The 23,385-nt window shown below is 47.4% G+C and overlaps 1 protein-coding gene across 1 annotated transcript in view; it reads right to left on the bottom strand.

Moving 5' to 3' along the window:
• Positions 1-23,385, bottom strand: part of WDR48 (WD repeat domain 48) — a 264,189-nt gene that overhangs the window by 217,333 nt on the left and 23,471 nt on the right. Inside the window, exon 3 of the mRNA XM_063921834.1 lies at positions 3,121-3,199. Coding sequence (XP_063777904.1) covers positions 3,121-3,199 — 79 coding nt within the window. The remainder of the gene's footprint in view (positions 1-3,120; positions 3,200-23,385) is intronic.

Genomic DNA, 23,385 nt, shown 5'->3' with positions numbered 1-23,385 from the left:
ATTTTGACATCGTTTTTGTATAGCACCGCATGCCACCTCCCTGCCCGGAAGAGAAACTGGTAAGGCTGATTTGAAAAATCGTCGAGGGGGCACGTCTTGAAATTCCAGCTTGTACCCTTGGGACACTATTTCTAATACCCATGGGTCTAGGGTCGAACGAACCAGAAATAACTGAAGAGTCGGAGACGTGCCCCCACTGGTGCGGACTCCCGCAGAGGAGTCCCAGCGTCATGCAGTGGATTTGGTAGAAGCCGGAGAGGACTTCTGCTCTTGGGAACCTGCCACAGCCGGTGACCTTTATCCCTTTCCTCTTCCTCTAGAAGCAAGGAAGTAAGACCCTCGTCCTTTTTTGTATTTATTGGGCTGAAAGGACTGCATCTGATAGTTGTGCGTTTTCTTTTGTTGTGCAGGAACTTAAGGTAAAAAGGATGACTTACCCGCGGTAGCCGTAGATACCAGGTCAGCGAGGACGTCACCAAACAAGACACCACCTTTATACGGCAGAGACTCCATAGCCTTCTTAGAGTCAGCATCAGCCTTCCATTGATGAATACACAATGCTCTCCCAGCGGAGACTGCCATAGCATTGGCTCTTGATCCCAAAAGGCCAATGTCCCTCGCAGCTTCCTTAAGGTAGGCTGCAGCATCCCTGATATGACCCAGAGTCAAAAGAACGCTATCCCTATCCAGGGTATCAAACTCGGATGACAAGTTATCTGCCCACTTTTCAATAGCACTACTCACCCACGCTGAAGCAACGGCAGGTCTGAGTAGCGTACCTGTAGTGACATAAATGGATTTCAATGTATTGTCCTGCTTACGATCCGCAGGTTCTTTTAGGGTTCCGTGTTAGGAGACGGAAGCGCCACCTTTTTGGACAGCTGTGACAGAGCTTTGTCCACAGTGGGGGGCGACTCCCACTTTTCCCTATCCCCAGAGGGGAACGGATATGCCACCGGAATTCTCTTGGGAATCTGAAACTTCTTGTCAGGATTTTCCCAAACCTTTTCAAAAAGAGCGTTCAGTTCATGAGAGGGAGGAAACGTTACCTCAGGTTTCTTTCCTTTAAACATACAGACCCTTGTATCAGGAACAGCAGGGTCCTCCGTGATATGTAACACGTCTTTTATCGCCACAATCATGTACTGAATGATCTTAGCCAGTTTTGGATTTAATATGGCATCACTATAGTCGACACTGGAGTCAGAGTCCGTGTCGGTATCTGTATCTGCTATCTGAGTAAATGATCGCTTTTGTGACCCCAAGGGGGTCTGAACCTGGGACAACACATCCTCTACGGATATTTTCCATGCCTGGTTTTGAGACTCAGATTTATCCAATCTTTTATTCAACCGAGTTGCATTTGCATTCAAAGCACTCAAAACATGTACCCAATCAGGAGTCGGCGGTGCCGACAGGGTCACTCCCACAGCCGTTTCTTTCCCTAATCCAGTCTCCTCCTGGGAAGAGCACTTTGCCTCAGACATGTCGACACACGTGCACAGACACTCACAAACACACTGGGCATATAGGGGACAGACCCACAGTAAAGTCTGTCAGAGAAACACAGAGGGAGTTTGCCAGCTCACAACCCAGCGCTTATCCCGGTTCTGAACATTTTTATATAAAGCCCCAGACCTGTTAGCGCTTTTATATTATATTAAATAGAACCAAATATACTGTGCCCCCCCCCCCCCTGTTTTGCACCCTGTTACTTGTATAGCAGTGGAGAGGAAGGCCAGCGTCTCTGCAACTCTGTGGTTGGTGAGAGCTGTGAGGGCTAAGCCCCGCTCCCTCAATGGCGCGCTTCAGCCCTGCTATTTTATCAAATATTTATACTGGCGGGGGACCGGATTCAGTGTCTAGGCACTTAAAAACCCACTTTTGCCAGGTCATATTGAGGATTTGAGGATTTACATGCTGCCCAGGGCGCCCCCCCCCCCGCCCCCTGCACCCAGTAGTGGCGCTGTGTGTGGGAGCATGGCGCGCAGCGTGGCCGCTGTGCGGTACCTCAAAGCCGTCACTGAAGTCGTCTGATCTTCTTCTACTCTGACTTCTGGCTCTGCAAGGGGGGTGACGGCGGGCTCCGGGAACGAGCATCTAGTCGTACCTAGCGTTCAGACCCTCAGGAGCTAATTGTGTCCTGTAGCCTAAGAAGCAGAGCCTTGAAACTCACAGAAGAAGGTCTGCTTCTCTCCCCTAAGTCCCACGATGCAGGGAGACTGTTGCCAGCAGTTCTCCCTGAAAATAATAAACCTAACATAAGTCTTTTTCTGAGAAACTGGAGAGCTCCCCAGTGTGCAACAAGTCTCAATGGGCACAGATTCTAAACTGGAGTCTGGAGGAGGGGCATAGAGGTAGGCGCCAGTTCACACCCCTTTTAAAGTCTTAAAGTGCCCATGTCTCCTGCGGATCCCGTCTATACCCCATGGTTCTTGAAGTGTCCCCAGCATCCTCTAGGACGTAAGGAGAAAATATCCAATACAGGCTACTGGTCTTGTGTTATCAGACACACCTGAATTCTGGTTATTCAACTTAATAGAGATACCCATCTCCGTATATAAGAAATCACTACTTAGACATTTGATGAATGCTGCAAGAGAAACAATACCATGCTATTGGAGACTACACTGTGCCCTTCAATCTTCCATTGGTTTCAGAGAATAAACCACTATATGCTTATGGATGATTTGTCATCCTTCATGAAATCGCTCTCATCTAATTTTAAGACTACTTGGTATAATTGGTTGGCTTACAAAGAAACTCATGAATACGGAAAACACCTTGTTCTTCCAATATCTGGTACAACGTAATTATCACGGTTGACTCCACCCACCCATATCCCATGCTTCCCTTCCTTTTCTATCTTGTTTTTCTATTCTTATTTTGTATGTATACCCTAATCCTGTGACAATATTGATGATGATGTATTTTATTACCATACCAGGAATTGTATTTTTGATTTTGTGATTGCGTTTTACTGGAATGCTACATATCAGTATGTCTGTTTGACGCCTTAACGGCTTTATAAATGTTTGTTGTTCTCATTTAAACAATAAAACAGATTGTACTAAAATCTTAATAGGGGCAGGACATGTATAAACTTCGTAAAATACTTACATGTTTTCCCATTACAGCACAGTACAATGTCATTCACCCAGTCTGTGTGGTGTTCCATAGATGCTATATAGGGGTCTTGCTGGAATAATAGAAGGAATATTAGTCATTAGAGTATAGACTTTTAGTCTAACCATACAAGTAACAATCTGTAATACAAAAGTGTATTTTTGTGTAACCCTTCATTGCAGATGACAAGTGAGATTAGTCATCCACAAATTACTTAACGACGAGCCCCACTCATTGGCTGCAGTGATGAGAGCCATTTAAAAAAATAAATACAAAATAAATGTAGAGCCAGGGAGGAGGTTTGATCCACGTTCAAAGGAGGTTTAAAATGGATGTATACATATATAATATACGTTTTCCATATACAGCACTCCCATAATTGCACTTGTACACATGCGGCCTATGCTACTATAAAAAAAATTTAAAATTACATTTTCCATAGATGGGGAGTTTATGCTGTGTCCTATCCACCCATACTATCCATAACCCACATACAGTAAGGGCAAACCTATTTGAAAGAGGGGACTCCCCTCTTACACCTCACCAGACAATGGGGTATACGCAATTGCGGTCGAATTCCGGCTGGAATTCGACAGTTTTTAAATTCGACAGTCACATACCCTCCCGCCGGGACCCGAATTCGACATATTCAATAAAAAACGGATTCGACAGTCCCGCTGTCGAAAAACGGACCAATTGACGGATAGTGTGCGTCCTGGATTCGACTTTTTGGACGGCACAAAAGGGTTTAAAAAACCCTGAAAAAAATTGCGTGGGGTCCCCCCTCCTAAGCATAGCAAGCCTCGGGTTCTTTGTGCCGGTCCTGGTTGTAAAAATCCGAGGAACAAATTGACAGGGGATCCCCCGTATTTTTACAACCAGCACCGGGCTCTGCGTCTGGTCCTGGTGCAAAAAATACGGGGGACAAAAAGCGTAGGGGTCCCCCGTATTTTTAACACCAGCACCGGGCTCCACTAGCTGGAGAGAATGCCACAGCCGGGGGACACTTTTATACTGGTCCCTGCGGCCGTGGCATTAAATCCCCAACTGGTCACCCCTGGCCGGGGTACCCTGGAGGAGTGGGGACCCCTTAAATCAAGGGGTCCCCTCCAGCCACCCAAGGGCCAGGGGTGAAGCCCGAGGCTGTCCCCCCCCCCATCCAAGGGCTGCGGATGGGGGGCTGATAGCCAAGTGTCAAATAAAAGAATATTGTTTTTTGTAGCAGAACTACAAGTCCCAGCAAGTCTCCACTGCAAGCTGGTACTTGGAGAACCACATGCTGGGGAGGGGGGGGGGGGGGGGGGGGGGGGGGAGAAACGGGCCCACTGGTACCTGTAGTTCTACTGCAAAAATAATACCCAAATAAAAACAGTACACAGACACTGTGAAAGTAAAACTTTATTACATACATGCATACCGACACACACATACTTACCTATGTTGACACGAGGCTCGGTCCACTTCTCCAAGTAGAATCCACGGGGTACCTGAAAATAAAATTATACTCACCAAAATCCAGTGTAGATCTGTCCTCTTCTGTTTTGTAATCCACGTACTTGGCAAAAAACAAACCGCATTACCCGGACCACGCACTGAAAGGGGTCCCATGTTTACACATGGGACCCCTTTCCCTGAATGCCGGGACCCCGCGTGACTCGCTGACCGCGAGTGACCTCACCGCTGACCGCAAAGTTCCCACCATTGAAGATAATGGAGCGGCTGTGCGATGTGCCGTCTGCCAGCTCAGACGCGCACAGCCAATCAGGAGAGTGCCACGACGTGGTGCTCCCTGATTGGCTGAAGGGACCCTCTGTGACACTGTGGTTTTCTCCCTCCCACCCCCTCACTGCTCTGTCTCATCCATTTCGCTGTTCCATTCCACCCCCCCACTGCACGCACCTGTGCACCATCCGCTACTCTGACCTTCTCACTGCATACTCCCGCTGTGCCAGGTCCTCCTCTCCTGCTAAGGTTTAGACCATCTCCCCAGCAGTGGGAGCTGTTGGATGGACAGTGTGCACTCTGGCTTCCAGTGTGTAAAAAAAAAAAAAAAAGTAGGATTTTAATTACCTACCAGTAAATCCTTTTCTCATAGTCCGTACAGGATACTGGGAATCCATGGGGTATAGATGGGTCCACTTGGAGCCATGGACACTACTGAAGTTTAATAACGTGTGCTGGCTCCTCCCTCTATGCCCCTCCTACCAGACTCAGTCTAGGAAACTGTGCCTGAGGAGACGGACATACTTTGAGAGACAGAAAATAGATAAGGATAGTGGTGAGATTTCAAACTAGCACAACCATAACAAGAGGATAGACATGCTAACACAACTTGAAAACAGGGACAGCAACAGCTGAACCAAACAGTTAAATAACCGTGCAGGAAGACCAAAGCACCCAGTATCCCCTACGGACTAAGAGAAAAGGATATACCGGTAGGTAATTAAAATCCTATTTTCTCTTACGTCCTAGGGGATTCTGGGAATCCATTTAGTACCATGGGGAAGTACCAAAGCTTCCAAACCGGGTGGGAGAGTGCTGAGATTCCTGCAGAACTGAATGACCAAACTGAAGGTCCTCAGAAGCCAAGGTATCGAACTTGTAAAACTTTGCAAACGTGTTCGAACCCGACCAAGGGGTAAATTTACTAAGATGGGAGTTCTATTTAAGATGGGATGTTGCCCATAGCAACCAATCAGATTCTGCTTCTCATTTATCTAGCATCTTATAGAAGATAATACCTGGAATCTGATTGGTTGCTATGGGCAACATCCCATCTTAAATAGAACTCCCATCTTAGTGAATTTGCCCCCAAGTAGCCGTTCGGCAGATATGATGGTAATGTTTCTATGTTACCCCCTTCCTGGCTTAGATCATAGTTGGGATGACCTTGTCAGGAATGCCTTTCTTTGCTAGAATCAGCCGTTCAACTTCCACGCCATCAAACGTAGCCATGGTAAGTCTTGATAAACGAACGGGCCCAGTTGCAGAAGATCTTCTCGAAGAGGCAGAGGCCATGGATCTTCAATTAGCATATCAAGAAGATCCGCATACCAGGCCCTTTGTTGCCAGCCCGGAGCAATCAGGTTTGCTTGAACCCTTTTTATTCTTTGGAGAACTCTTGGGATCTGGAGGAAACAAGTACACCAGCTGGTAGACCCACGGAGTTGTCAGGGTGTCGACCACTACAGCCTGTGGGTCCCTCAACCTGGAACAATACCGCTTGAGCTCTTGTTGAGTCGAGAGGCCATCATGTCGATTCGTGGATAACCCCACCGACGTGTCAGCCACTGGAACACCTCCGGATGCAGGCCCCATTCCCCCGGGTGCAAGTCGTGTCTGCTGAGGAAATCAGCTTCCCAGTTGTCTACTCACGAAATTAAAATCGCCGACAACGCCTCAGCGTGCTTTTCTGCCCAGAGGAGAATACTTGACACCTCTGACATTGCAGCTCTGCTTTTCGCCACACCTTGTCGGTTTATGTACGTCACCGCTGTCACATTGCGGGTCATTCCGAGTTGATCACACGTAGCAACTTTTTCTGCCCGTGCGATCAACTAGACGCCGCCTAGGGGGGAATGTATTTCTGCATAGCAGGGCTGCGAACGCTTGTGCAGCCCTGCTATGCAAAAAAAAGATTCCTGTAAACAAGACCAGGGTAAAAGTTACTTACCCTGTACGATCGATCCAGCAATGCAGGTCCCGGGATTGATGTCAGACATCTGCCCTCCAAACGCCTGGACACGCCTGCGTTAGATTCACCACTCCCCGAAAACGGTGAGTATCCGCCCCGGAACGTCTCCCAGCTGTCAATCTCCTTGCAATCGCGCTAGCGATCACTTTCTTCTTTCTTTTGGTCATTGCCCGGCGATGGCTGTTGGTGGGCAACAACGCAAGTGCGCATTGCGGACGCCGTGCAGACGCAGTCACGACCCGTTAGCACTGCTGCGACAACCAGCAGCGTGCGAACGGGTCGGAATGACCCCCCTTGTCCGACTGAACTTGAACGGTCCGATTCTGAAGAGACGAGGCCTGCAGAAGTGCGTTGTAGGTTGCCCTGAACTCCAGGATGTTTATTGGAAGGACGACTTCCTGACTTGACCATCTTCCTTGAAACTGCACCCCCTGGGTGACTGCTCCCCAACCTCTGAGGCTTGCGTCCGTGGTTAACAGAACACAATTCTGAATCCTGAACCTTCGACCCTTCACCAGGTGAGAAGTTTGTAGCCATCACAGGAGGGATATTCTGGCTTTTGGCGACAGATGAATCCTCTGCTGTATGTGTAGATGCGAACCGGACCATTTGTCCAACAGATCCAGCTGGAAGGATCTCGCATGAAGCCTTCCGTACTGAATCACCTCGTAAGAAGCCACCATCTTTCCCAGAAGGCGGAAAGATTCGGGTCGGCTTCAAGACAGCCCGAACCATGGACTGGATTACCGTTGCCTTTTCCAAGGGTAGCAACACTTTCTGAGAGTCTGTGTCCAGCATCATTCCCAGGAAATGAAGCGTCTGCGTTGGTTGTAGGTGAGATTTGGTCAGGTTCAGAATCCACCCATGATCTAGGAGTAATCTGGTTGTGAGACCAATGTTCAACAACCGCTCCCGCCTTTATTAGAAGATCGTACAGGTAAGGAATTACGTTCACTCCCTGTTTGCGGAGTAGTAGCATCATCTCTGCCATCACTTTGGTGAACACCCGCGGTGGAGAGACGAAATGGCAGGGCCTGGAACTGGTATTGACAGTCCTGCAGTGCAAACCGTAGATAAGCCTAGTGAGATGGCCAAATCGGAATGTGAAGATATATGCATCCTTGATATTCAGAGACACTAGGAATTCCCCCTCTCTTCCAGATCTGAGATCACCACTCTCAGAGACTCCATCTTGAACTTGAACACTCATAAGTACGGGTTCAATGACTTGAGGTTCAAAATTGGTCTTACCGAACCATCCGGTTTCGGCACTACAAACAAGCTTTTGTAGATGAGGTGGAACTGGAACAATGACCTGGGTCTGCAACAGTTTTTGAATGGCGTCTTGTAAAGGTTATTCTTGACTCTTGGGAGACGGGAGATCCTGGAACTCCAGCCTGTAGCCCTGGGATATAAGGTCTATGACCTAGGGATCCTGGCAATTGAAGAATTTTAGCCGGGCCTCCCACCTGCCTGTCTCCCAGGCCTTGCGGTCCACAGTCATGCGGAAGGCTTTGAGGAGGCAGAGCCGGAGCTCTGTTCCTGTGAACCAGCAGCCGCTAATGTGCATGGTTTACCTCTTGCACCTCTGGCGACGGTAGAAGAGCCTCTGGCTTTACCCCGAAACTTTGTGGTCCAAAAGGACTGTAAATTGGGTCCAGAGTAGGCCTTCTTAGATGGCGGAACTGCAGGAGAAGGCAGATAGGTGGATTTACCGGCACCAGTTCGTGTAATTCACTTGTCTAGTTCATTGCCAAATAACGCCTCACCTGTGAAAGGCAGGCCTTCCACACCTTTCTTGGAGTCTGCGTCCGCAGTCCACTGACGCAGCCATAATCCCCGGCATGCTGACACTGCCATTGCTGTGGGGCGTGTATTAAGCAAACCTATCTCCTTAATGGCTTCAACCATAAAGTTCGCAGAGTCTTGTATGCGTTGAATGAGTAAAATAATTTCCTCTTGAGGTAAGGCATCTAACCCCTCAATTAAATTACCAGACCATTTAGCAAAGGCTCGCATAATCCACCCACAAGCTATAGTTAGTCTCTGGGCCACCCCAGCAGCTGTATACAAAGATTTGAGTGTAGTCTCAATCTTACGATCAGCCGCATCTTTTAGGGAGGCTGCACCTGGAACAGGTAATACTATTTTACGTGAGTGCCTGGAGACTGATGCATTCACTATCGGTGGATTTTCTCATTTTTTCTTATCCTCAGGAGGAAAGGAAAAGATGATAATAACCACCTAGAAATTTGAAATTTCTTATCTGTATTAACCCACAGTTCTTCAAACAGGGTATTTAGTTCCTTTGACACAGGAAAAGTGGCTGAGGATTTTTTCTTCACATTAAAGAAAGATTCCTCACATACCTCTGTCACCTCATCAGGAATAATCAAGACTTCCCTTAAAGAGTCTATGAGAGCCTCAACACCCTTTGACAGAGTACCCTCCCCCACCTCACCTTTCCTTCATTTCTGACCCTTCATTATCAGAGTCAGAATGCAGGATATGGGCCAAATAGTAGAGGACTGAGATGCTGGTCTGAGTACAGAGTCCTTTTGGATATGGGCCAAATAGTAGAGGACTGAGATGCTGGTCTGAGTACAGAGTCCTTTTGCATAAACTCAGCCATAGATTAAATATTGCGTCTCCTTCTCATTACAGGATAATTTAGTAGACATGGTAAAATCATCCACCGAATGGAGTCCAGCCATGCTGAATCTGTCCCATTAGCCTGAGAAGGGATACTACACTGAGTACACACTAGTGAACCCCCTGGAAAAGAGGAAAACTGAGCCTTGCATGATACACACTCTTTGTCTGACATAGGTGGTCATTCCGAGTTGTTCGCTCGGTAATTTTCTTTGCATCACAGCGATTTTCCGCTAATTGCGCATGCGCAATGTTCGCACTGCGACAAGTAAATTTGCTATGAAGATTGGTATTTTACTCACGGCATTACGAGGTTTTTTCTTCGTTCTGGAGATCGGAGTGTGATTGACAGGAAGTGGGTGTTTCTGGGCGGAAACTGGATGTTTTATGGGAGTGTGTGAAAAAACGCTACCGTTTCTGGGAAAAACGCGGGAGTGGCTGGAGAAACGGAGGAGTGTCTGGGCGAACGCTGGGTGTGTTTGTGACGTCAAACCAGGAACGACAAGCACTGAACTGATCGCACTGGAAGAGTAAGTCTCGAGCTACTCAGAAACTGCACAGAGAAGTATTTTCGCAATATTGCGAATCTTTCGTTCGCAATTTTGATAAGCTAAGATTCACTCCCAGTAGGCGGCGGCTTAGCGTGTGCAATGCTGCTAAAAGCAGCTTGCGAGCGAACAACTCGGAATGAGGGCCATACTGCAGTAGCAACAGCACACACACAAGAAAAGGTTAAAAGCACAATTAACCCAAAAAGAGCCCTTCCCGAGAGACACAGAGAGAGGATATAACCAGCACACGGCGCCCTTATCGCTAAAGCCAAGCTTAGCCGGGTCGCAGACTAAGTACCTAGATTAGGGACTTAGTACACAAGTATAAAGCTCCCCCCTGGTACCACTTTTGGTAATCTAGAGGCTCTCCGAAGGAACTGCGCGTCCCTGCAGTCAGCGTCTTTGTTAGCTGCAGTAGGGTAAAATGGAGCCTGTGAGCTGCTGGATTCGCTCATAGTGAAGCCACGTCCCTTCAATGGCGCGCGGTATTCCTGCTCTTGTTTATACTGGCTGTATGTGTCTAAGTGCATAAAATGGAGTAAGCCCTCTTTTAAGCTGCAATGCCAATCTGGGTACTGTGTACACATACTGTGTAGTAAGTCTGGAGACTCAGTCCGCCCCGTTAGAAGCCGTGTGTCCACTTACCCCAATGCCGCCATAATGGCCGGCGATCCGCTAAAAGGGGTGGCAGCTTATTACTCACCACTCTATCTTCTGGCTCTGTTAGGGGTGGCGGCGTGCTGCGGGAATGTACGCTCGCCGTGGTGGGGCTAGCAAATAGTTCCCTCAGGAGCCAACGTCCTGTCAGCGGGGAACAGGACCCTTAGTGGGGTCGGGGCTGTGTCCCCCCCCCCCCCCTCTAAGTCCCACGAAGCAGGCAGGCTGGTGCCATCCTGCCTGAAAATAACAAACTTTTAAAATAAATGTAGAAAACTCTTCAGGAGCTTCCAGAGATGTGACCGGCTCCGACTGGCACATTTTCTAAACTGAGTCTGGTAGGAGGGGCATAGAGCCAGCACACGTTCTTAAACTTCTATAGTGCCCATGGCTCCAAGTGGACCCATCTATATAGCCAATGGATTCCCAGTATCCCCTCGGACGTAAGAGAAAAACAGATTTTTTTTTTAGTTTAAATCTGGAATTTTTTCATTTACATTTTTTCTTAATTTAAATCGGATTTTTATAAAAATTATCAAGTAAATAAACCAAATAAAAAACAATCTTTAAAAATACTGTAACTTTAAATAGGATTTTAATACCTACCGGTAAATCCTTTTCTCTTAGTCCATAGAGGATGCTGAGGACTCCAAAAGGACCATGGGATATAGACGGGATCCGCAGGAGACATGAGCACACTATAAGACTTTGAATGGGTGTGAACTAGCTGCTCCTCTATGCCCCTCCTCCAGACTCCAGTTAGAGAACTGTGCCCAGGGAGACGGACATTTCGAGGAAAGAATTTATTGTTTAAACACGGTGAGTTTCATACCAGCTCACACCTCGAACATGCCGCAGAACGTGGCATTCAATAGAACACCAGCCGACGGCATGAATAATATATAGCAATATGCTGACCGAAAATGTAACACAACCTGTGTGTAAACACGACCAATAATAGCATACCGCATGCCATGGCATGAATAACGTCAGCAACCGACTTGACTGAAAAGAAACACCACATGAGTGTAACCACCAATAGCTGCAGATACAGTACGCACTGGGATAGCGCGCCCAGCATCATCTACGGACTAAGAGAAAAGGATTTACCGGTAGGTATTAAAATCCTTTTTTCTCATACGTCCTAGAGGATGCTGGGGACTCCAAAAGGACCATGGGGTTTATACCAAAGCTCCAGACCGGGCGGGAGAGTGCGGACGACTCTGCAGCACCGATTGAGCAAACATGAGGTTCTCATCAGCCAGGGTATCAAACTTGTAGAACTTAGCAAAAGTGTTTGAACCAGACCAAGTAGCTGCTCGGCAAAGTTAAACCGCTGAGACTCCACGGGCATCCGCCCAAGAAGAGCCCACCTTCCTGGTAGAATGGGCCTTCACCGACTTCGATACTGGCAACCAGCCGTAGAATGAGCCTGCCGACTCGTATCACAGATCCAGCGTGCAACAGTCTGCTTAGAAGCAGGAGCCCCAATTTTGTTGGGAGCATACAGGATAAACAGAGCCTCTGTTTACCCAATCTGAGCCGTTCTGGCGACATAAATATTCAAAGCTTTGACTACATCGAGAGACTTCGAATCAGCCAAAGCTTCAGTAGCCACAGGCACCACAATAGGTTGGTTCATGTGAAACGCAGAAACCACTTTCTGCAGAAATTGTAGCCAAATTCTCAATTCCAATCTATCCACATGGAAGATCAAATAGGGCTCTTGTGAGAAAAGGCCGCTAATTCTGACATTCGCCTTGCGGACGCCAAGGCCACAGCATGACCACTTTCCAAGTGAGAAATTTTAACTCAACCTTACGTAAAGGTTCCAACTAGTGTGACATAAGAAACTGGAACACCACGTTAAGGTCCCATGGTGCCACTGGGGGCACAAATGGAGGAGGTTGGAGGTGCAGCACCCCTTTCACGAAAGTCTGAAATTCTGGAGGGGTGGCCAATTCTTTTTGAAAGAAAATTGATAAGGTCGAAATCTGCACTTTAATGGAGCCTAACTTTAGGCCTGCATCCACACCTGCTTGCAAAAAATGGAGAAAACGACCCAGCTGAAATTTTTCCATAGGAGCCTTCCTGGTTTCACACCAAGACACATACTTGCTCCAAATACGGTGGAAAAGCTTCGCCGTTACTCCTTTCCTAGCCTGAAGCAATGTGGGAATGACTTCACCGGAAATACCTTTTCGAGCTAGGATATGGCGTTCAACCTCCATGCCGTCAAACGCAGCCGCGGTAAGTCTTGATACACACCCGGTCCTAGCTGTAACAGGTCCTCTCGTAGAGGAAGAGGCCAGGGATCTTCTATGAGTAAGTCTTGAAGAAGACCCCTGAAGTTTCTTGTTGAGGCGAGACGCCATCATGTCTAATTGAGGAATTCCCCAAAGACTTGTCACTTCAGTGAAAACTTCTTGATGAAGACCCCACTCTCCTGGATGGAGATCGTGTCTGCTGAGGGAGTCTATTTCTCCATTGTCAACACCCGGAACGAAGACTGCTAATAGAGCGTTTACATGCCTTTCTGTCCAGCGGAAAACTTTTGCGACTTCTGCCATTGCCGCTTTGCCCCTCGTTCCGCCCTAGCGGCTTACTTACGCCACCGCTGTTAAGTTGTTCGACAGAATTAAGACGGGCAGATTGCGAAGAAGAGGTTCCGTTGTAAATAGCTCTTAATTCAAGAATACTTATTGTAGACAAGCTACCCGGCTTGACCTTTTCCCCTGGAAAGACTGCTCCCCAGCCTTGGAGACATGTATCCATGGACACCAGGATATAATCCTGGATCCCGAACCTTTGTCCCTCTAGGAGGTGAGAACTGTGAAGCCACCACAGGAGAGATATCCTGGTCCTGGAAAATAAGAATTTACTTACCGATAATTCTATTTCTCGGAGTCCGTAGTGGATGCTGGGGTTCCTGAAAGGACCATGGGGAATAGCGGCTCCGCAGGAGACAGGGCACAAAAAGTAAAGCTTTAGGATCAGGTGGTGTGCACTGGCTCCTCCCCCTATGACCCTCCTCCAAGCCTCAGTTAGGATACTGTGCCCGGACGAGCGTACACAATAAGGAAGGATTTATGAATCCCGGGTAAGACTCATACCAGCCACACCAATCACACTGTACAACCTGTGATCTGAACCCAGTTAACAGTATGATAACAGCGGAGCCTCTGAAAAGATGGCTCACAACAATAATAACCCGATTTTTGTAACTATGTACAAGTAATGCAGATAATCCGCACTTGGGATGGGCGCCCAGCATCCACTACGGACTCCGAGAAATAGAATTATCGGTAAGTAAATTCTTATTTTCTCTATCGTCCTAGTGGATGCTGGGGTTCCTGAAAGGACCATGGGGATTATACCAAAGCTCCCAAACGGGCGGGAGAGTGCGGATGACTCTGCAGCACCGAATGAGAGAACTCCAGGTCCTCCTTAGCCAGGGTATCAAATTTGTAGGATTTTACAAACGTGTTTGCCCCTGACTAAATAGCCGCTCGGCAAAGTTGTAAAGCCGAGACCCCTCGGGCAGCCGCCCAAGATGAGCCCACCTTCCTTGTGGAATGGGCATTTACATATTTTGGCTGTGGCAGGCCTGCCACAGAATGTGCAAGCTGAATTGTATTACACATCCAACTAGCAAAAGTCTGCTTAAAAGCAAGAGCACCCAGTTTGTTGGGTGCATACAGGATAACAGCAAGTCAGTTTTCCTGACTCCAGCCGTCCTGGAACCTATATTTTCAGGGCCCTGACCACATCTAGCAACTTGGAGTCCTCCAAGTCCCTAGTAGGCGCAAGACACCACAATAAGCTGGTTCAGGTGAAACACTGACACCACCTTAGGGAGAGAACTGGGGACGAGTCCGCAGCTCTGCCCTGTCCGAATGGACAAACAGATATGGGCTTTTTTGAGAAAAAAAACCCACCAATTTGACACTCGCCTGGTCCAGGCCAGGTCCAAGAGCATGTTCACTTTTCATGTGAGATGCTTCAAATCCACAGATTTAACTGGTTTTAAACCAATGTGTTTTGAGGAATCCCAGAACTACGTTGAGATCCCACAGTGCCACTGGAGGCACAAAAGGGGGTTGTATATGCAATACTCCCTTGACAAACTTCTGGACTTCAGGAACTGAAGCCAATTCTTTCTGGAAGAAAAATCGACAGGGCCGAAATTTGAACCTTAATGGACCCCAATTTGAGGCCCATAGACACTCCTGTTTGCAGGAAATGCAGGAATCGACCGAGTTGAAATTTCTTCGTGGGGCCTTCCTGGCCTCACACCACGCAACATATTTTCGCCACATGTGGTGATAATGTTGTGCGGTCACCTCCTTTCTGGCTTTGACCAGGGTAGGAATGACCTCTTCCTGAATGCCTTTTCCCTTAGGATCCGGCGTTCCACCGCCATGCCGTCAAACGCAGCTGCGGTAAGTCTTGGAACAGACATGGTACTTGCTGAAACAAGTCCCTTCTTAGCGGCAGAGGCCATAAGTCCTCTGTGAGCATCTCTTGAAGTTCCGGGTACCAAGTCCTTCTTGGCCAGTCCGGAGCCATGAGTATAGTTCTTACTCCTCTACGTCTTATAATTCTCAGTACCTTAGGTATGAAAAGCAGAGGATGGAACACATACACCGACTGGTACACCCACGGTGTTACCAGAACGTCCACAGCTATTGCCTGAGGGTCTCTTAACCTGGCGCAATACCTGTCCCGTTTTTTGTTCAGACGGGACGCCATCATGTCCACCTTTGGTAATTCCCAACGGTTTACAATTATGTGGAAAACTTCCCCATGAAGTTCCCACTCTGCCGGGTGGAGGTCGTGCCTACTGAGGAAGTCTGCTTCCCAGTTTCCATTCCCGGAATGAAACACTGCTGACAGTGCTATCACATGATTTTCCGCCCAGCGAAAAGTCCTTGCAGTTTTTGCCACTGCCCTCCTGCTTCTTGTGCCGCCCTGTCTATTTACGTGGGCGACTGCCGTGATGTTTTATCCCACTGGATCAATACCGGCTGACCTTGAAGCAGAGGTCTTGCTAAGCTTAGAGCATTATAAATTTACCCTTAGCTATATTTATGTGGAGAAAAGTCTCCAGACTTGATCACACTCCCTGGAAATTTTTTCCTTGTGTGACTGCTCCCCAGCCTCTCGGGCTGGCCTCCGTGGTCACCAACATCCAAAACTGAATGCCGAATCTGCGGCCCTCTAGAAGATGAGCACTCTGTAACCACCACAGGAGAGACACCCTTGTCCTTGGATATAGGGTTATCCGCTGATGCAGTTCTTAATAAACTGTATAAAGATCTCCAATAAACCCACCTCCTCAAACCGGGTGTTTAGACCTCACTGCGGAGGTCAGTGGCAGTCACTCGGTACGGGAGAGCGGAAAGCTGCACGTCTGTAGTGATGGTAATCTCCTCAAGCCGGGTGTTAGACCTTAGTGCAGCGGCCAATATCACTCACTCGGTGCAGGTAAGAAGAGAACCTGACGTCTGCAGCACAGCACTTGGACGGATGTCAGCGCACTCGCCGAGAGCCGCTGGCCGGAGCGCCCGGCGTGTATCCAAGCCGTGATGGGATGTAGCTGTGGAGATCGTTGGCTGTGGGACAGTTTGGCAAGATAAGTCAGCAGGTAGTGCCGAACAGCTGAACTTCGGAAAGTGGGCGCCCACTTTCCGAAGTTCAGCTGTTCGGCACTACCTGCTGACTTATCTTGCCAAACTGTCCCACAGCCAACGATCTCCACAGCTACATCCCATCACGGCTTGGATACACGCCGGGCGCTCCGGCCAGCGGCTCTCGGCGAGTGCGCTGACATCCGTCCAAGTGCTGTGCTGCAGACGTCAGGTTCTCTTCTTACCTGCACCGAGTGAGTGATATTGGCCGCTGCACTAAGGTCTAACACCCGGCTTGAGGAGATTACCATCACTACAGACGTGCAGCTTTCCGCTCTCCCGTACCGAGTGACTGCCACTGACCTCCGCAGTGAGGTCTAAACACCCGGTTTGAGGAGGTGGGTTTATTGGAGATCTTTATACAGTTTATTAAGAACTATATCTATCCGGAATAAAGCCGAGAGAAAAATTTACGGCCTGTTCAAAATCAGCTTTAACCAGTTACATTAAACTGTATACCCATTGATGTGCACATTTATAATAACGGATCCGGTTTATCCATACTCAGAAATTTGCACATGGGTAAATATACCTCAATATATACAAAAGTTTAACATCAGTCAAAGCTATAAATATATATTCCTTTACGAGACATTATACTAGTCACTGGGACGCCAGTGTACTTTCATTCATTACTTTTTAGTAATATTTTATTTCATTATATGTTATATTAATTGTGCTTATAGATTAATTGTTGTTTAAACACATGCTGCTTATTCTGTACAAAATGTATATTGCCTTTTAATATTAGATAAAGAATTTATTATTATACGTACAAAGTTCTACTGAGTCAATTATTCTGTATGACAGACTGCACACCATAGTTTAATTTGATATAGTGGTTATATAGCGCAGAGTTTATTATCCTTTTCTTGTTTTTCAATTATTTGGCAACCTAGCTAGTTGTCCTACTCAGCAGCTATTGATGCACTTTGTGTAATTAATTACTAATTGGTATCAGCGCCGGAAGAATATCAGATAAGGACTGGTGTCTTTTTCTGTTTATTCCCTTGTGTTATCCGCTGATGCATCTGAAGATGCGATCCGGACCATTTGTCCAGCAGATCCCACTGAAAAGTTCTTGCATGAAATCTGCCGACTGGAATTGCTTTGAAGGAAGTCACCATTTTTTTTTTTTACCATGGCCCTTGTGCAATGATGCACTGATTTTAGGAGGTTCCTGACTAGCTCGGATAACTCCCTGGCTTTCTCTTCCGGGAGAAACACCTTTTTCTGGACTGTGTCCAGAATCATCCCTAAGCACAGGAGACTTGTTGTCGGGATCAGCTGCGATTTTGGAATATTTAGAATCCACCCCTGCTGTTGTAACAGTATCCGAGATAGTGCTACTCCGACCTCCAACTGTTCCCTGGACTTTGCCCTTATCAGGAGATCGTCCAAGTAAGGGATAATTAAGACGCCTTTTCTTCGAAGAAGAACCATCATTTCGGCCATTACCTTGGTAAAGACCCGGGGTGCCGTGGACAATCCAAACGGCAGCGTCTGAAACTGATAGTGACAGTTCTGTACCACGAACCTGAGGTACCCTTAGTGATAAGGGCAAATTTGGGACATGGAGGTAAGCATCCCTGATGTCTCGGGACACCAGATAGTCCCCTTCTTCCCGGTTCGTTATCACTGCTCTGAGTGACTCCATCTTGATTTGAACCTTTGTAAGTGTTCAAATTTTTTTAGATTTAGAATAGGTCTCACCTAGCCTTCTGGCTTCAGTACCACAATATAGTGTGGAATAATACCCCTTTTCTTGTTGTAGGAGGGGTAATTTAATTATCACCTGCTGGGAATACAGCTCGTGAATTGTTTCCCATACTGCCTCCTTGTCGGAGGGAGACCTTGGTAAAGCAGACTTCAGGAGCCTGCGCAGGGGAAACGTCTCGACATTCCAATCTGTACCCCTGGGATACTACTTGTAGGATCCAGGGGTCCTGTACGGTCTCAGCGTCATGCTGAGAGCTTGTCAGAAGCGGTGGAACGCTTCTGTTCCTGGGAATGGGCTGCCTGCTGCAGTCTTCTTCCCTTTCCTCTATCCCTGGGCAGATATGACTCTTATAGGGACGAAAGGACTGAAGCTGAAAAGACGGTGTCTTTTTCTGCAGAGATGTGACTTAGGGTAAAAACGGTGGATTTTCCAGCAGTTGCCGTGGCCACCAGGTCCGATGGACCGACCCCAAATAACTCCTCTTCCTTTATACGGCAATACACCTTTGTGCCGTTTGGAATCTGCATCACCTGACCACTGTCGTGTCCATAAACATCTTCTGGCAGATATGGACATCGCACTTACTCTTGATGCCAGAGTGCAAATATCCCTCTGTGCATCTCGCATATATAGAAATGCATCCTTTAAATGCTCTATAGTCAATAAAATACTGTCCCTGTCAAGGGTATCAATATTTTTAGTCAGGGAATCCGACCAAGCCACCCCAGCTCTGCACATCCAGGCTGAGGCGATCGCTGGTCGCAGTATAACACCAGTATGTGTGTATATACTTTTTATGATATTTTTCCAGCCTCCTGTCAGCTGGCTCCTTGAGGACGGCCCTATCTATAGACGGTACCGCCACTTGTTCTGATAAGCGTGTGAGCGCCTTATCCACCCTAAGGGGTGTTTCCCAACGCGCCCTAACTTCTGGCGGGAAAGGGTATACCGCCCATATTTTCTATCGGGGGGAACCCACGCATCATCACACACTTCATTTAATTTATCTGATTCAGGAAAAACTACGGTAGTTTTTTCACATCCCACATAATACCCTCTTTTGTGGTACTTGTAGTATCAGAAATATGTAACACCTCCTTCATTGCCCTTAACGTGTGGCCCTAATAAGGAATACGTTTGTTTATTCACCGTCGACACTGGATTCAGTGTCCCTGTCTGGGTCTGTGTCGACCGACTAAAGTAAACGGGCGTTTTAAAACCCCTGACGGTGTTTTTGAGACGTCTGGACCGGTACTAATTGCTTGTCGGCCGTCTCATGTCGTCAACCGACCTTGGCGCGTGTTGACATTATCACGTAATTCCCTAAATAAGCCATCCATTCCGGTGTCGACTCCCTAGAGAGTGACATCACCATTACAGGCAATTGCTCCGCCTCCTCACCAACATCGTCCTCATACATGTCGACACACACGTACCGACACACAGCACACACACAGGGAATGCTCTGATAGAGGACAGGACCTACTAGCCCTTTGGAGAGACAGAGGGAGAGTTTGCCAGCACACACCAAAAACGCTATAATTATATAGGGACAACCTTATATAAGTGTTTTCCCTTATAGCATCTTTTTTATATATTTCTAACGCCAAATTAGTGCCCCCCCTCTCTGTTTTAACCCTGTTTCTGTAGTGCAGTGCAGGGGAGAGCCTGGGAGCCTTCCCTCCAGCCTTTCTGTGAGGGAAAATGGCGCTGTGTGCTGAGGAGATAGGCCCCGCCCCTTTTTCGGCGGCCTCGTCTCCCGCTCTTAACGGATTCTGGCAGGGGTTAAATATCTCCATATAGCCCCCGGAGGCTATATGTGAGGTATTTTTAGCCAAAAATAGGTTTTCATTGCCTCCCAGGGCGCCCCCCTCCCAGCGCCCTGCACCCTCAGTGACTGCCGTGTGAAGTGTGCTGAGAGGAAATGGCGCACAGCTGCAGTGCTGTGCGCTACCTTAAGAAGACTGAGGAGTCTTCATGCCGCCGATTCTGGACCTTCTTCTTGTTTCAGCATCTGCAAGGGGGCCGGCGGCGAGGCTCTGGTGACCATCCAGGCTGTACCTGTGATCGTCCCTCTGGAGCTAATGTCCAGTAGCCAAAGAAGCCAATCCATCCTGCACGCAGGTGAGTTCACTTCTTCTCCCCTAAGTCCCTCGTTGCAGTGATCCTGTTGCCAGCAGGACTCACTGTAAAATAAAAAACCTAAGCTAAACTTTTCTAAGCAGCTCTTTAGGAGAGCCACCTAGATTGCACCCTTCTCGGCCGGGCACAAAAATCTAACTGAGGCTTGGAGGAGGGTCAAAGGGGGAGGAGCCAGTGCACACCACCTGATCCTAAAGCTTTACTTTTTGTGCCCTGTCTCCTGCGGAGCCGCTATTCCCCATGGTCCTTTCAGGAACCCCAGCATCCACTAGGACGATAGAGAAAATAGGATTATTTTCTGGTGCATGTGCAGGTGAGACCCGGACCACATGTCCAACTGGTCCTGCAAAAACCACTCTGGCATTTGACCTGCTCACCGAATGACCTCGTAGGCCACACCATCTTCTTCATCAACGGAACGTATTGACGGGTTTACACTGTTGCAAATCTGATCCGACTCTGAATCCTCAGATCTCTTTCCACAGGAAAAAAACAAACTCTCAACAGTTCAGTATCTAATCTGATTCCCAACTCCGACATCTGCGTCGTTTGGATCAACAGCGATTCTCTGTGTTGAAGAACTGTCAGAGAGAAACAACGATTTGTACCACTTGTTTCTAGACCTCGCCGTAGTCAGGAGAGCGTCCCAGTACAGAACAATAATGGCTCTTACTATTGAAGGAAGACCAACATACTGCCATCACTCTGGTAAAATGGCAATGACAATCCTGAATAACAAACCCAGGTAAGCTCAATGCGGATGAAACCGCATTTAAACCCTCTTTCTTCTTTTACAGGTTGGAGATCCCTGCTTCAGAAGCACGAAAAGCTTGAATAACAGCTTTTTTTTTTTTTGTGACAGGGACAGCAGGCCAATGTCCTGATCCTGACCCAACTCTTGTATGGCGTCGCATACTAACCACCCCGTCCAGAGGAGAATCGGTAAGCTCTATTTTGAAACATCAGTTTGGGGAATCATCTGGAACCTCCAGTATGTCCCCCTTTTGACTCCATTCTTAACTCACTGGTCCAAGTCCATTCCAGGACTGACTGAAGAGTATTAGACGAGTTCCCACCTGTGTGGGCTCCAGCAAGATAGACCCAGCGACATGCGGTGGATGTGGTAGAACAGAGGACGATATCTGCTTCTGCGAACTTGACATGTCTGCAGACCTCTTACCTTATCACCTTCCTCTACCTGCAAAGAAGGGGAAAAACCGGTATCCAACCGGTCAAAATGACTGCATCCTACAAAAAATGCGTCACCAACCGTTGTGAGGGACATAGCTCAAGAAGGTAGACTTACCAGTGGTATCTGCCGAGATCAACTTAACAAAGCCATCCCCAAACCAATGGCAGTAATAATATTTCTAAGGCAATCTTATTTGATTGTCTTAGAAATATTATTACTGCAATCACCTTAGGATGTATATCTGTGTGTATAAGCATTTGCCATTTTTACCATATGGTGCCAGATTGACATCATCAGTATGTTTTTTTAGATAACATTTATTGCCACTCTAAGACCGTTGCATGCAGGCAGCTTCAATTACAAGACTTAGTCTCAGACTTATAGGTCCTTCTTAAACATTTACAACTGCACATGTTGTTTTTACACCTGTCACTTTCAATTCGCAGCCCGGTTCCTTCACCTCCGCGATCGGGAGACCACGGAAGTCCCAGGCATCCATGACAACACCAGCTTGTTAGGCTGCCATGGCAACGTAGGCTTCCAACGACGCGCAGGACGATCATGTGACCGAGGCGCATACACGTCACACTATCCGGGACGGAAGCGTCACGTTCCCCCGGACGCTGCTGTTCTTCCCGCCCGCGGGTCCTATTCACCATAAAGGTAACACTTTATTTTTGTTCTGATTCACTCTGTATTTGGCTCACCTTGACAAAGGGGCTTGCGTGCCCCGAAACGTTGGATTACCCAGCCTTTACTATGGATTAAAAAGCACCAGCACTTTACCTGTTTCCAGCTGTGTCAGTCTCTGAGTGCCGCTGATTGTATTACAGTGTCCATTTGAATGAATTTTTCCAGAAGACACCTGAGCAACTCACTACCATTCAGACACCAGTCGCTATATATATATATATATATATATATATATATATATATATATATATATATATATATATATATATATATATATATATATATATATATATATATACATATATATATACACATACGTATAGGTTTTATACATGATCATGTTAATTTACACCCAGTCATAACAGTTGGTGCCGACAGGGTCACCCACATACAACTGTCTCCCATACAATGTTTACTTTGGAAAAGCTTACAAAATACCGACATGCTGACACTTCATCTACTGAATCAAGTACCATCAGGAGTCGGCAATGCCGACAGAGGGATTCCCATAGCTGTTTGTGGCAGAGCACTCACATATGTCGACACACGTGTACTAAATCGCTATAATGGGTAGATTCCAGTATCTGACAGTGAAAACACAGACACTTTAAACAACTCATGTACCACACGCTCAATATATATAAATTATATATATATATATATATATATATATATATATATATCTTCATATATGAACCCATAGTGCACTAAACATCTGTGCCCCCCTCCGTTTTACACGGTTAGTTGTTCCACAGTGTTTTGGCGGGGCCAGCATCTCTGCGAGGAGAAAATGGCGCTGTATAGAGTTGTGAGGGCTAAGCCACGCCCCCTTCTCGGCGTGCTACAGTCCCGCTAATGTTTACTTTTTTATACTGGCGGGGGTCAGTATACAGTGCCTATGCACTGTATACCTCTTTGCCAGGCATGTATATGAGTATTTTTGCTGCCCAGGGCGCCCCCCCCCCCCCCTGCACCCTTGTAGTGCCTCTTGTGTGAGGGACCAATGGCGCGCAGTACCTCAGAGACTCTGAAGTCTTCTGTCGTCACTAAAGTCTTCTGTTCTTCCTTTACTCACCCGGCTTCTTTCTTCTGGCTCTGTGAGGGGGGTGACGGCGCGGCTCCGGGAACGAGCAGCTAGGCGAACCAAGTGATCAGACCCTCTGGAGCTAATGGTGTCCAGTAGCCTAAAAAGCAGAGCCCTTGAACTCAGAAGAAGTAGGTCTGCTTCTCTCCCCTCACTCCCACGATTCAGGGAGCCTGTAGCCAAC

Source organism: Pseudophryne corroboree, chromosome 5, assembly GCF_028390025.1.
Source record: "Pseudophryne corroboree isolate aPseCor3 chromosome 5, aPseCor3.hap2, whole genome shotgun sequence".
In the NCBI taxonomy this organism is placed as follows: Eukaryota; Metazoa; Chordata; class Amphibia; order Anura; family Myobatrachidae; genus Pseudophryne; species Pseudophryne corroboree.
The sequence above is the reverse complement of the archived record's forward strand: the minus strand, read 5'-3'. Positions and strand labels throughout refer to the sequence as shown.